Below are 13,434 nucleotides of genomic sequence, written 5' to 3'. Positions count from 1 at the left end.
CACTTCAAGAAATTGAACCAAGAACAACATAATTCCATTCAAAAATATTAAAAGGAAAATCAGATTTAAATGTAATATTCTTCATATATATATATATAGACTACCATACAATAATGTAAGAGTCACTTTGAGTTTTTGAAATTTTTTTAAAAATTTCTCAAGAAATACTCAAAGGATTATTCTATAACTTTAGAGATGCTTAGTCCATGATTCAATTTTTCATACTTAGAGCAATAAGATTTAAAGCTTTCAGAGGTTTAGGAGACCGACAACAAATTACAAAAGAAAACAAGTATTTTTGAACACCCTGTTTTAGAGATGCTTAGTGCATGATGCAATTTTTCATACTTAGCAGTAAGATTTAAAGCTTTCAGAGGTTTAGGAGACCGACAACAAATTGCGAAAGAAAACAAGTATTTTTGGACACCCTGTTTTAGAGATGCTTAGTTCGTGATTCAATCTTTCATACTGAGCAATAACATTTAAAGCTTTCAGAGATTTAGGAGACCGACAACAAATTACGAAAGAAAAGTATTTTTGAACACCCTGTTTTAGAGATGCTTAGTGCATGATGCAATTTTTCATACTTAGCAGTAAGATTTAAAGCTTTCAGAGGTTTAGGAGACTGACAACATATTACAAAAGAAAACAAGTATTTTTGAACATCCTGTTTTAAAGATGCTTAATGCATGATGCAATTTTTCATACTGAGCAATAACATTTAAAGTTTTCAGAGATTTAGGAGACCGACAACAAATTGCGAAAGAGAACAAGTATTTTTGAACACCCTGTTTTAGAGATGCTTAGTTCGTGATTCAATTTTTCATACTGAGCAGTAACATTTAAAGCTTTCAGAGATTTAGGAGACCGACAACATATTACAAAAGAAAACAAGTATTTTTGAACACCCTGTTTTAGAGATGCTTAGTTCGTGATTAAATTTTTCATACTGAGCAATAACATTTAAAGCTTTCAGAGGTTTAGGAAACCGACAATAAATTACAAAGAAAACAAGTATTTTTTAACACCCTGTGCCAGAAAGTAATGCAATAAACTTGTATCGATTACTTTAGTTGTTAATTAAAATAACAGCACAAAATTTCGTAAACATAGAGTAAATATTTATGAAGATATGGACATTTAAAAAAAAATTATTATTATTACGATTTTTCTTATAACTTTATAGATATACAATATAATTAAACATTATTTTTGGAGTAAATTAAAATTATCTACAAAATTATTTATTTCCAATTTAAAAAAAATAATTAAAAATAATTCAAGTATATAAGTATTTAAGGTAGTTTCTTTAATACTGCGCAGCGCATAAAAAAACTAGAAAATAATCTGTCTTAATTTTGTTGAGAATCGTATTCGGCAATTAATAAAAGAAAGTTTGATTTAAATATTCGATAAATTTAAAAAGTTTCACGCAATTTTCTAAATAATTTTCAAATTTTTTTTTTATAAAAAAAAAGCTCAAAACAATCATGTGTTTTCCGTAAATCTTATTTTGTTTCATAAAACAAAATTTAATAACAAATAACAATACCTGACAATAATCGTCCGGAAACCAAAATGTGATGGTATAAGGAAAGAACTCATGTGATAGAAAACATACTCTTATAGGGGATGATCCCCGCAATGCTGCTCGCATTTTTTTAAAAATCTTTTCCTAACTGAAAAGCTTTTTCATCAACATAAAGTATTTTTTATCAACATTCACAAAACAATACTTAATTTAAATATTTTAGTAAGTGTTTGAAGAAAAATACAACCAACAAGGCATGACTATTAATGGCATGCCTTTTCATTAGTAGCAGTTTGTTAAGATCACGTTAATATGAAAATATAAAACGTGTACTTTTTTTATACGTTAGTTACTCTACGTTATTAGTACGTTACTTACTGAAGTAATGCACGTGAAACGAAACAAAAGTAAAGATTACTTAAACTATTTACAGCTTTACATAAAATTTTCAATTCCAAAATTACGCATTGAAACATATGCATTTAATTATTCTTAACAGATGTAACTGCTTAGAATAAGCTTTTACAGTTCAATGCACAAGACTATTACACAAAATTGTTTAAACTATTTATATTTCTACATGACATTTTCAGTTCTAAATTCATATGCTATAATTTATGTATTTAGGTATTCTTAATAAATGTAGTTTTTTCGAATAGAATGTTCACGATTTAATGCTTTAATATTTGACTACATAAGGATATGTACTTACATACATAGGAGTACTTAAATTATTTTAGCATTTTCGATTCCAAAAACTTGTATTAAAGTATATGTATTTATATAATTTTATGTATGTGATTATTTAAAATAAAATATTCGCTATTTAATATAAAATCACTTTATAAATTAAACGCAAGTAATAGGTGTATGTTACAATAAGCTGTTGAGAATAATATATGAAACTGCATTTTTCCAATATATAGTAGTATTTTAGTTATGGTTTCAAAATAAAAGTTTTCTTACCTTCAAAATATAACATGGAAAAGTTTCAAAATCAAAGGAAAGTATTATTTTGTTGAATAAAAGTCCATTCTAATTGAATACTTAATCCACATTGAAATTAAAACGATTTAAAATTGCAGGAAAAAGATATTATTGAATTCTAATATTTTCTTCCTTTCAAATCAAATCTTTGGGAACGATTTTAACATGTTTATAAATCGTCTGAAAATTAAATTTATGTTTAAAAAGTTTTACAAATAAGTTTCTCTTTTCAGAAATCCAAAGCATTTCTTATGCAAATGGATTTTTTTCTAGCAAAAAAAAAAGCTTCGAATTCAATTTTAAAAAGGAAAAAAACAAAGAGAATTTTGAGTCATATGTCCCCTATAATTAAAATTTTAATCGTCTGCTTTTAATGTATGTTAAATCATTTTAGTCAGAGAGAATTAGAGCAAATGGCAGACACAACAGCAAAAAGCTTAACTACTAATTAGAAAGATGAGTTTATCGTTTTCTTGTATTATTTTTTAATTGAATTTATGAAGTTTTTTGTAATCCTTTGAGCATTTATTTCATTTTATTTCTATGACCCGTTTAGATGTTAATTTGTTCAGGATGTTTATGTTATGTCAGGATGTTAATTTGTTCAGTTAAAATGAAGACAAAAGTAAATTTTGTGAAGCAAATTACAATTTATTTTAAATAAGTTAATTTTCACCATTTTTATTGCTCTTATACTTATTTCAATCTTTAATATAATGCTTATTAAAATGGATGACATGCATCATTAATCTTCTTAAACTAATGGAAGATAAAATAAGGAAAATATTATGCAGTTTTCTTTTCTCTGTTTATAGTAGAAGTATTTATTATATGATAGGATAGAAATAAACTGGAGTAAATAAAAAATAGAAGAAACAGTTTTTTTTTTGTATAACAGAGCTAAAATCTAAAATAAAAGATTTGGAATTGATTAGAAAATTTTAATTTACGAAAATACACAACGCAAAAAATTTGAAAACACACACTAACCTAAATTCACGTTATCCTATCTTAATTTAATTGTTTTCATTGAAATGAAGCATATAAAATCAACTTAGAAACAAATAATAACACAGAACTGTTATTCATTCAATATAATCGTATATGGGTAAACTAAAATAAGACATCAACATTACATAATAAGGATGGTGTTCAAATTTAATATATATCAAACTAACCATTCTCTTCAAGTTTTGGTAAAAGGCACTGGGTCCCCATATAACATGGGTAAACTTCATGGATGACGTCGGAGTGGTTTGATTGTCCTTAAGCATTATCGTTCGGAATTTTAGTAAGTTCTAGTTAATCATACGATTAAAATCAATTCATTTTTACAAATCATTTATCTTAAAACTTTATTTCTTTCAGTAAATTATATATCCGTCAATGGGCACTGAAAATAACTCAGTAAAGCTAGATGCTAAAAAGGACAATATACAGAGTCATATTATCATAAGGCAGTTAGATGGTGATAACAAATATTTTTTTATTTTAGGAACAAACATTTTCAATTGAATTTTCTTTTAAAAAAGGCAAGAAAGTAGGACCTCTTTCAACCGGTTACTTTTGTTAAGGAAAATCAAGTCTCAAGCTTTTTCTTAATTTTTTTTTTTACACACTTAGTCCCTCTCCCCTTCTTTTCTAAATTTCATAACATGAAGCCTTCTAACTAAAAAAAAAAAACTCTCTGTATTTCATGAATGATTACATCGAATTGATAATTCGTGGGTAAAAAAAAACTTTGTTAGATGGAGAAATTTGTTGCGTTGGTTTTGAAAAAGATATCTGAAAGCTTCTGTTTTGTTTGCTTTATTCGTCTCTTCGTTATTACTAACTAGTCGAATACCCATTCTTCGTAAAGTAAGAAAAAGTAAATAATCAATAAATCGATGTGAATCAACACTACGAAATCAAGCACAAAATTGAAAGACGAACACCAAAACAATTAATTAAGCTAAAATAATTTCAATTTTTTTAAATTTATTATTTTTTTGCCCTATGCAATGGCTTTATGTCATTAGGTTAAGCAGAACATGTTTTTAGAAGTTCATCCCATGAAAAAAGATAAATTATATTAAGAATCATTTGGCATAATGCTAATGCATGAGGTCAGTCACTGATAGTCAAAAATCACCACAATCAACAATTTTCTGTGGAACCTTTCCGTGGGCCGTAAAAACGGATTTCCACAGTACCTATAATAACTTAGGTTTTTTACCACCCTCCAAAACGTATAAGTACTCTAATATGACCATACTACACATTCAAAGCATCCAATACGCAACCTTTATTTTCAAACTGCAACTATTAGATTTACCATAAGATGAATTAGAAGTTCAATTCACCAAAATAAAGATTAACTATACAAATAGTATAATTTGAAATGTGATATTCAGAACTTACAGCAATTTTCTCATGGGTTAATAAATAACTTCAAATCTTTTTCGTTCGTTCTACCTTTATGTAAGTTTATAGAAACACTCCTCGAAATGGTAAATAACTACATGAGAAACACCTGGTTTCATACGGCTTTTAAAATACGAATTCGGGGACGTCAGCGAGTAAATTTTACTTGCGAAAACCTAACATAGAAAACCAAAGATAAATAATACATAAAAAAAGTGCGATAATTCTAAATTTTAATTGATTAGAGCCGCAAACTAGCAAATTATTCACATAAAATATTTATTAAATTCTATCGAAAACACTTTCTTTTACATGTAATGTGTGAAGCGGTGGTTGAAAAGAGTTTTAAAGTAGACAGTTAGATCAACAGCGTTTTTGAATGTATGTACAGTGCACCAAAAAAAAGAACCACCTAAAATAACTTTTGATCTAATGATCGGGTATGCACGTTTTAGGACCTCAGTTATGCTAATTAATTAGCGTAGATGATATTTTAAATTATGTAATCAGATACAATAACATACTTTTTCTGAATAAAAACATACTTTTTTCCAACGGATTTGGATTTTTGATCCCCAAAACACAGGGGAAAGCAGTAATCTGGAAAAAATGGTCCCTATAGTTTGGACCCCTTAATGTTAATTTTACTTTTTGCGCAGTTTGCCCTATCTTGAGAAATTTTTAAACGGACTTATATTTAGCACACAATTATAAAATTTGTTTATCTTAAGATAATTCCATGCAAAAAATAAATTTTAGTACATATTATTCTCTTATTTAATAAGTCGAAAAATTTTGAATTGTAAGGTACAAAATTTTTTAAAGTCGCAGGGTATCTGCTGCATTTTAGATTTTCAAATTCATGATTTTTCATGACTTTCCATGACTAATTCCAAGAACTTTTCATGACTTAACGAAGTTACACTTTTCTCCAATAAAAACAGAATAATAAATTTAAAAAGCATTATAATAACATTAATTGAAATAATAGGTATAACCAAAACTATTATACTCAGCATCTTCATATTTATTGATTTTAAATTTAAAAAACAGAGTAAAGAAAGAGTTGAAGCAATAAAATAGCTGAGCAACTAATTCCCCCCTTTTTTTTCCTGCAGAATTATATTCTAAAGATACTTTTCTTGTTTATCAGAAAGAAAATAAATACTCCTGATTTTTCTGCTTGCTTCAGCGAGAATTGATAAAAAAAATTAAAAAAAATAATAATATAAATTCTGAAATCACAGAAGTTTAAAAGATACTTCACTATAGAAATGATGTTTTTTCTTTCATTTTTTGAAAGAACACCATAGTTTTTAAAGAACATGATAAAAACATTTTATATTTCAATAAATATGACTGTGAGTGGGGATTTTGTTACAAATTCAGATATTCGGAGCACCATGAAATTGGGAGGGGGGGGGGGGGAGGGATTCCATTTTAAAAATAAAATTCTTTGGTGACCTAAATCCATGACTTTTCTTAAAAAATAGCTAAAATCATGAAATTTCATGACAAATTTCATTCAATACTGAAATTCATGACTTTCCCTGATTTTTCATGACTTTCCAGGTGCGCAGATACCCTGAGTACGTCACATGGCAAAATACAAAATTTGAGTAAATATCAGTTGAATAGTTCTTGAAAAATCTAATTTTTAAGTATACGAATTCTTTAGTTTTCCTAGTAAAATTAACATTAATTGACATTTTGCGCAAAGAGATTTCAATGCAAAAAAATACTGCTTAATTGAAAACACAATTTTCTTAACAATATATACCATTTATCCTAAAATGATCACTAATTCGATTAATCAAAGAAAAACAAAAGGATATTAAAATCAATACTTGGAATATTTTAACCACTTTATGGAATTTCTGACACATTTTTGTACTAACTTTAATATAATTAAAAAGATGAAATATCTAACTTTAAAAAAGTTTCATTTTATAAAAATAAATATCATAATTTGTTTTTTGTTAGTTTTCTTCATCTTTAGAAAAATCTGAACAAAGATATCTGCTGTATCATTTTTACAATAATTGGTAGAAATAAAAACTCAAGTTATACCTAAATGTTAACAAAAATTTCTGATGAAACCAAGACATTAATTATTAACATTTAAAAAATAGCAATTAGGGAATTAAAAGGCTATAATTTGCTTAAGGTGTTTTGAACCAGCGTACATGTACGAAGGTTAAATAAAAAAAATAATTTTATGTACGAAGAATTTCTTGATATGGAGGTAAAGACAGAAATAAAATGAAATAAATAAACAAAAATACATAATAAAAATATTAAAAAAATCGATGAATGGAATTCAATTCAGACTAGAAACTAGAAAATAAAACGTTTATTTACATTTTACATCAATATGAAGCATATTTAAAAATATATCTAACTTTCTCCAAGGGGGTGCAGCTAATTGAGGATCTAGAAAAGGTAAAAAATCAGACATTAGTTTTGGTAATCATAAGAAGCTTTTCATAATAAGAAGCGATAGTATAGTAACAAACAGTCTTCAGCAGTGCGATTGCAGTATAATAATAACAAGGGTTTATTATAATGAATGTAAAAGAGCATTTTATAAAATAAGTAGTTTTTTTCCCTTTAAAAAAAAAGCTTGTCAATAAAACGACAGAGCATTCAGCAATATTGGCTTAGTGAAGAATTTTAAAATGATTAAGTGAAATGGTTAAATTGATAATTTTTGTCAGTATTAAAGAGGGTAATTTCTACTTAAGAAAAAATACGGAGAAAGAAAAACATAGATCTAATAAAATTTGTGGACATAGATGTTATAGAAAATTTATAAAATTGAACACAATCAGATTTGCAGGACATATTTGTCTTTTAGATAAACCAGCTCTAAGCATGAGACTTTCATGTTCACTAATACAGATTTTGAAACCATTGAGATATTTAATATGCAACAAAAAGTATGCAAGAGTATTTAATATGCAACATAACATGACACATGGAGAATGTTGCGAGAAAGCAATGATGATAAGCAATAATTTAAATAAGTATTTTTTGTACGGAAATCATTACAGAGATTCATTTTACATATGCCTGCAACATTTGCACAGAATTAAAAAAACAATACATGGTTGCTAAGTGTTTTGCTTCAATTAATATTCGCTATTATTTCTCACATTTTCTTTTCTGCCAATACATTTGAATGCGAAAGGCTAATAGCCTTGGCAAAGACTATTTTAGTATACACATGATACTCACATTTTTGATTTCCAGGTGGACAGAGATGTCCAGTGGGGCTTACCCAAAAACCCACAACCTCTGGGCCGTTATTCCAAATTTATTATTTGATAATGTATATTTATATTAAAAATAAAAAGATGAATCTTTACTTTGGAGCCCCATATATTTAAATTTTTCAAATTTTATTATTAATATTTGATTCTTCATCAAGCAGTTTATGAGGTTTAACGTGTAATAACTAGGCTGTATCCTTCTGGGATAAAATTATGAACAATTCGAAATACATCAATCAACAGCATCGTCAACAAATGGTAAATCACGCATTTTCTTCAACAAAAAGTAATTCCAACAGCAATAAACTTTTTCATCAAATATATACATATAAAGAAAGATACTAGAAAATGTAATATTCACAATTATATATACACAAGGTTTAATTTATAACACATCAACATTTGAAAGTATATTTCATAACAAAAACAAAGCATACCAATTTGTGTTGTAGTAATATTTTTCTCCTCCACATTTCTAGAAGCAGTAATAGAGTTGACAGTAGAATCTGGTCCATAGCTCTAAAAAAAAACAAGCATCATATAAGATCAATTCTTTAAATTATCGATAAATATAAAACTATTTATAATAACATAGGTCTTAAACGGTAAAAAATCAAGCAACATATACAATCAAAATTCTTTGAGCTGCTGATCCATATAAAACAAATTATAAAATGAACCTAAAAGAAACTATTAAGTAAATATAAATAAGAATCATATTAATACCCATTGCGTAGGAGCAGTTTCGATTGTTTGATTAATAGGCCAAATATATGACATTTCAGCATCTATTGAAGAAACTAATAATTGCATCTTAGATTGTATTTCTTTTGCAGGAGAATCCAAACCATGTTGCAACAACACTCGCACATTATTCAAAAAATTATCTGAAAAAGAATATGCAGCTGTAAAAAACTATAAATTTATCAACATTTGATTTCTCAGGAACAATTCGGCCAATTCCATTCAAATTTTATGTCTTGTCATATAAAATTACATCATTCAAAATGATGTAAAAATTAGTATACCTTACAACAATCTAAGATTTTTTTTTGCATTGAATTATTTATTAATAAACAAACCTTACAATTATGTGCAAAAAATTTTCAATTTGTCTAAAAAGTTTTCGAGAAACGGCAAAATATGTAAAAGCATTAAAGAGTTTTAATTTTTGAGACCATATTTCTCAGATTGAATTTAGGTCTCATATTTTGTAGGTCAAAAATTCAAATCGGTCAAAAAAAATTCTTTTTTTAATTTTCTATCTGATTTTGTTATTTAAAAAAAATCGTCAATACTAATTAATTACCATACTTGAGGGAGGTCATCCCCCTTCAACCATTCTTAGTACGAGAAAATCTGATCATTAAATCAAAAGTTGTTTGAAATGATCAGTTTCTTTTTGCACACTGTACATAGACTAATACTAAACATAAAGATAAAATATTTAAAAAAGCATATATATTTCATAAATACAATGATAATTTCAGAAGCCAAGAATGATTTAACAAACTTTATAATGTATAATTAATGTTTAAATACAAGCAAGCAAAAAAATTAAAATGTATATATTTTAGAAATATTTTTCAAAAAAGTTTTTTTTTCTTCTTGTTGTTGTAAATAACAGATTTTTTTAAAAACTAAATATAGACAAATTATTCAACTATAGGTAGATTAAGTTATAAATAGTCTATAAAATAAATATTAAACAATGATCTAGAAAAACTAAATATCATAAAAATACAACTGAAGTTAACTTCATGTTTAAGAAATACCAATTAAATATTATTACCAAAATGCATGAATAATATATAAATTTAAAACACCTATGCTCATTGTATGTTCCTATTTTCTAAAACATATGTATGTATGTTAATAAATGAACAAAAGAATTTACTTTTAAAAAATTCCTTTTTAATTCGATTTAAAATAGGAAAATAGTTTAATTTGTAACAAAATATTTATTTAAGCTAAGTTTTGAGAAATAAAGCATTTATTATCAGTTCAAATATTAGATTATTTTTCATTCATTGAATTTAAAATTTAAGCATTGCATTCACTTTGATTTATTTGAATACAATACTTAAATTACAGCATGTTTGAGAAAAATTCAATAGTATATTAAATACAAAATATCAGATTAACTCTAAATAAATCTCTGAATCTACTTTTTAGTTAACTATTGATTGTAAGAATAATTAAGATGAAAAACTCATTACCTTTGAGACCATCTACTTTTCGTACTATTTCAGAAAGAGCAACAATCAGAGCTAAATCTTCATCAGGACTACCTTCTTTCAAGCGATATTTCTTTAGCTGTTGTTTTCTTCTGCTTTTGGAACTTTTACGAGTCATTATAGAGCTATAAAATATATAATTAGTAAATTATGCTTATACACATAATACACATAATTGCATAGGTACAGTGTGCAAAAAAAAAAAGAAAAAAAAAAGACGACTCTGAATAACATTTGACCTAATGATTTTTACGATCTAGGACTAAATTTTAATGGCTTGAGGGGGCGACCTTAAATATGATAATAATCAAGTGCAGGCTATATCTTGAGTTATGAAATCAGACACAACAATGTACTTTCTCTGAATAAACAAACCTTTTTTCGAAGGATTCAGATTTCTGAGCCCAAAAATATATGGTCCCAATTAGTTTGGGCAGGACAGCTCTCTAAAGTTACTTCATAAAGTTAATTTTTGGGTACTTTGCTACAACATGAGAAGTTTTTAAGCAAATTGAAAACTTTTTGTACACAATTATAAAATTTGTTTATCGAATTTCATGCAAAAAATAACTTATCGTAAATATTTATTATTTTTTATAATTTGATTTAAAATGGCTGATCATTTTTTTGAATAGACTATGTATACTTTTTGTATGGTTTTGACCCCTTAACTGCAGTGGGCGTATATTTACGTCTCGGCCAGACGATGCGTTAACTGCCGCAGGCGTATATATACGCTTTCCCGAAGAACGATGCTTTACATTGCGCTTCTATAAATAGAACTACACCTTCGCCTTCTAAATGCAGTAAAATGACCTTGAAAGAGTTTGCCAATGTTTGTCATTGAAAGTGTTTGCAATGAATGTATTACAAATTTCGGGGGAGGGGGAATGGGAAAGGGATGTGTTGGAAAAGTTATATCATAATACTTATTGTTTGTGTGTTTCTATTTGAGTAAGGTTGGGTTTATTCTTGTTTCGCTTTCGTTTCCCGTGTATATTCGTCGAGAATCCCGCTATCAGGGCAATGAATGTGATGTTGGTTTATGTGTCCAACCATGTTTCAGGATTTATCATACAACAGCTAAGTTTTAACATATTTTATATTGAATTTTTATTCTTTAATTTAAGTTTTGTATTTTCTCTTTTTCCTTTTTCTTCTCTTGTGAAAGTAAACTGTTTTTAAATTGCAACGCGTGCATCTTTCCCCCCCACCAAAACACAGCGTAACAATGCGCATTTGAGCGAAAAACGGTGGCACTGGGGAGTGAATCACGTAAATTTTACTCGGCAGGTAAGGGGTTAAAGAATATAACGTTATATGGGATCATACAAAATTTTAGCAAAATGGGTTGAATAGTTTCTGAGAAATTGAATTGAGAATTGAAGCTTTCCCATTTCTTAAACTATAGCAAAGTATGAAGAAATTTAACATGCATTAAATTAAACAGTGTCATTAAAAAAAGCAGGCATTTATGAATAAAAATTTAAATAACAATAAAAAAAATAAAATACCCAGACAAACGAGCAGATTCTGATTGAGAAGATGCAATATCTGAAACACTAGTAACCTCAGAAAACAGATCATCATCATTATACTTTGAAGAAAGAGCAACTGTAATATAAAAAATAAAAATTATTTGATATCACCAAGGAACAAAAACAGCTGTAAAGACAAATTTTCGTAAAACAAATAAAAAATTTTAATTTTAGTTAAATTTATAAAATTGAGAATTATATCCCATGAAAACTTTATATCTAAATCAAGTTTCAAATATAGCTAAGAATATTATACAGAAAATAACTGAAATGTACTAAATTTTGTTTGGCTATTTCCCAAGAAAATGAAAAAATGCTTATCTTTAAAAATATAAAAAGGCAATTTAACTGCATGCACAATGCCTTAAATTTCATACTATCTTACCCTCTTCATCTAGCTTCTTTTTTTCTGGACTTCGCAAATATTTCAGTCGGGAAAGATGTGTGTTGAAATCCTTTATTAACAAATCTAATTCTGGTATTAGGGTTTTATGAAGCATGATAAGAGATGGGTGTAGATGAGTTTCAGCAATATCATATCTGTTATACTTTGACATCTGAAATAAAACGTAAGTAATTAACATATAGAGCCAAATCAATGAAAAAAATCTATTTTTTTTTTGTTGCATCTTTAGGACACATAATTTTTTTTTTTTGTACAAGCACAATTTACACCATTATTTTACGAAATCCTAGTTGGAACAGAAAGTATGTTTGGTTTTTTATAGGGAGTATTAACACAACTAATACTAAGTGTCTTTTTCCACTATTAATTTTATTATTTTTTACATTACAATGTTAAGGCAACTGAGGCAAAAAAAAAATTTAATAAAGGAGGGTTGCCACACTAATCTGGAAAATAAATTCCCAGTACATACTATACACAATATATTAAAAGGAAATACAGAATCACTGTGCTCTTGTGTGAGCTATATTGGACTAACTTTATTTTTGATTGCTGGAAAAATTTGGAGGGAAAAAAAAAGAACATACTGCCATAATAAATGAAATAGTTTAGTATAGCTGATATATCATCCTTAAATAATGCATAAATTGCACTTTGAGTGGTCCCCATTTTTCAAAAAACGAAAATAAGAAACAAAATTCCCCCCAGCATTTTCCCTGTTATTTTAGGCGATTTTCTAATTCTCCGTATTTTCCAGATTTTTCATTTTTGCCCTGTGGTATGGCAACCTTGCAAAGATATCTTTAGTTCTGGATATTTTTTTAAAATAAAAACACAATGCATTAAAAAGAGTTTCACTTATTTAATATTTCATTCATAATAAAATAGTAATGAATACTGAAAAAACAATTATTTCACAAGAACAGTAAATCATTCGAGAACATTACAAAGAAATAAAATTTGAGTCATAAAGTCAATAAACAAAATATTACCAATAGCAAGGCACTACTCCATTCATAACCTTCAATCAAGGTAACCACAGCTTCTTCAATATCCT

General features: G+C 27.1%; 1 protein-coding gene across 12 annotated transcripts in view; it reads right to left on the bottom strand.

Moving 5' to 3' along the window:
* Positions 1 to 7,262: 7,262 nt before the first annotated feature.
* LOC122268373 (elongator complex protein 1) overlaps positions 7,263 to 13,434 on the bottom strand; it is a 70,816-nt gene continuing 64,644 nt past the window's right edge. For 11 of the 12 annotated variants that reach the window (XM_071182573.1, XM_071182576.1, XM_071182570.1 and 8 more), the window contains exons 28-34: positions 13,370 to 13,432; positions 12,357 to 12,528; positions 11,948 to 12,047; positions 10,416 to 10,558; positions 8,923 to 9,083; positions 8,634 to 8,715; positions 7,263 to 7,357 (exon numbers count right to left, since the gene is read on the bottom strand). In XM_071182573.1, the coding sequence (XP_071038674.1) occupies positions 7,278 to 7,357; positions 8,634 to 8,715; positions 8,923 to 9,083; positions 10,416 to 10,558; positions 11,948 to 12,047; positions 12,357 to 12,528; positions 13,370 to 13,432 (801 nt within the window). In that variant the 3' untranslated portion in view covers positions 7,263 to 7,277. The remainder of the gene's footprint in view (positions 7,358 to 8,633; positions 8,716 to 8,922; positions 9,084 to 10,415; positions 10,559 to 11,947; positions 12,048 to 12,356; positions 12,529 to 13,369; positions 13,433 to 13,434) is intronic. The other variant, XM_071182585.1, reaches the window with a different exon arrangement.

This window comes from Parasteatoda tepidariorum, chromosome 6 (genome assembly GCF_043381705.1).
Source record: "Parasteatoda tepidariorum isolate YZ-2023 chromosome 6, CAS_Ptep_4.0, whole genome shotgun sequence".
In the NCBI taxonomy this organism is placed as follows: Eukaryota; Metazoa; Arthropoda; class Arachnida; order Araneae; family Theridiidae; genus Parasteatoda; species Parasteatoda tepidariorum.
The sequence above is the reverse complement of the archived record's forward strand: the minus strand, read 5'-3'. Positions and strand labels throughout refer to the sequence as shown.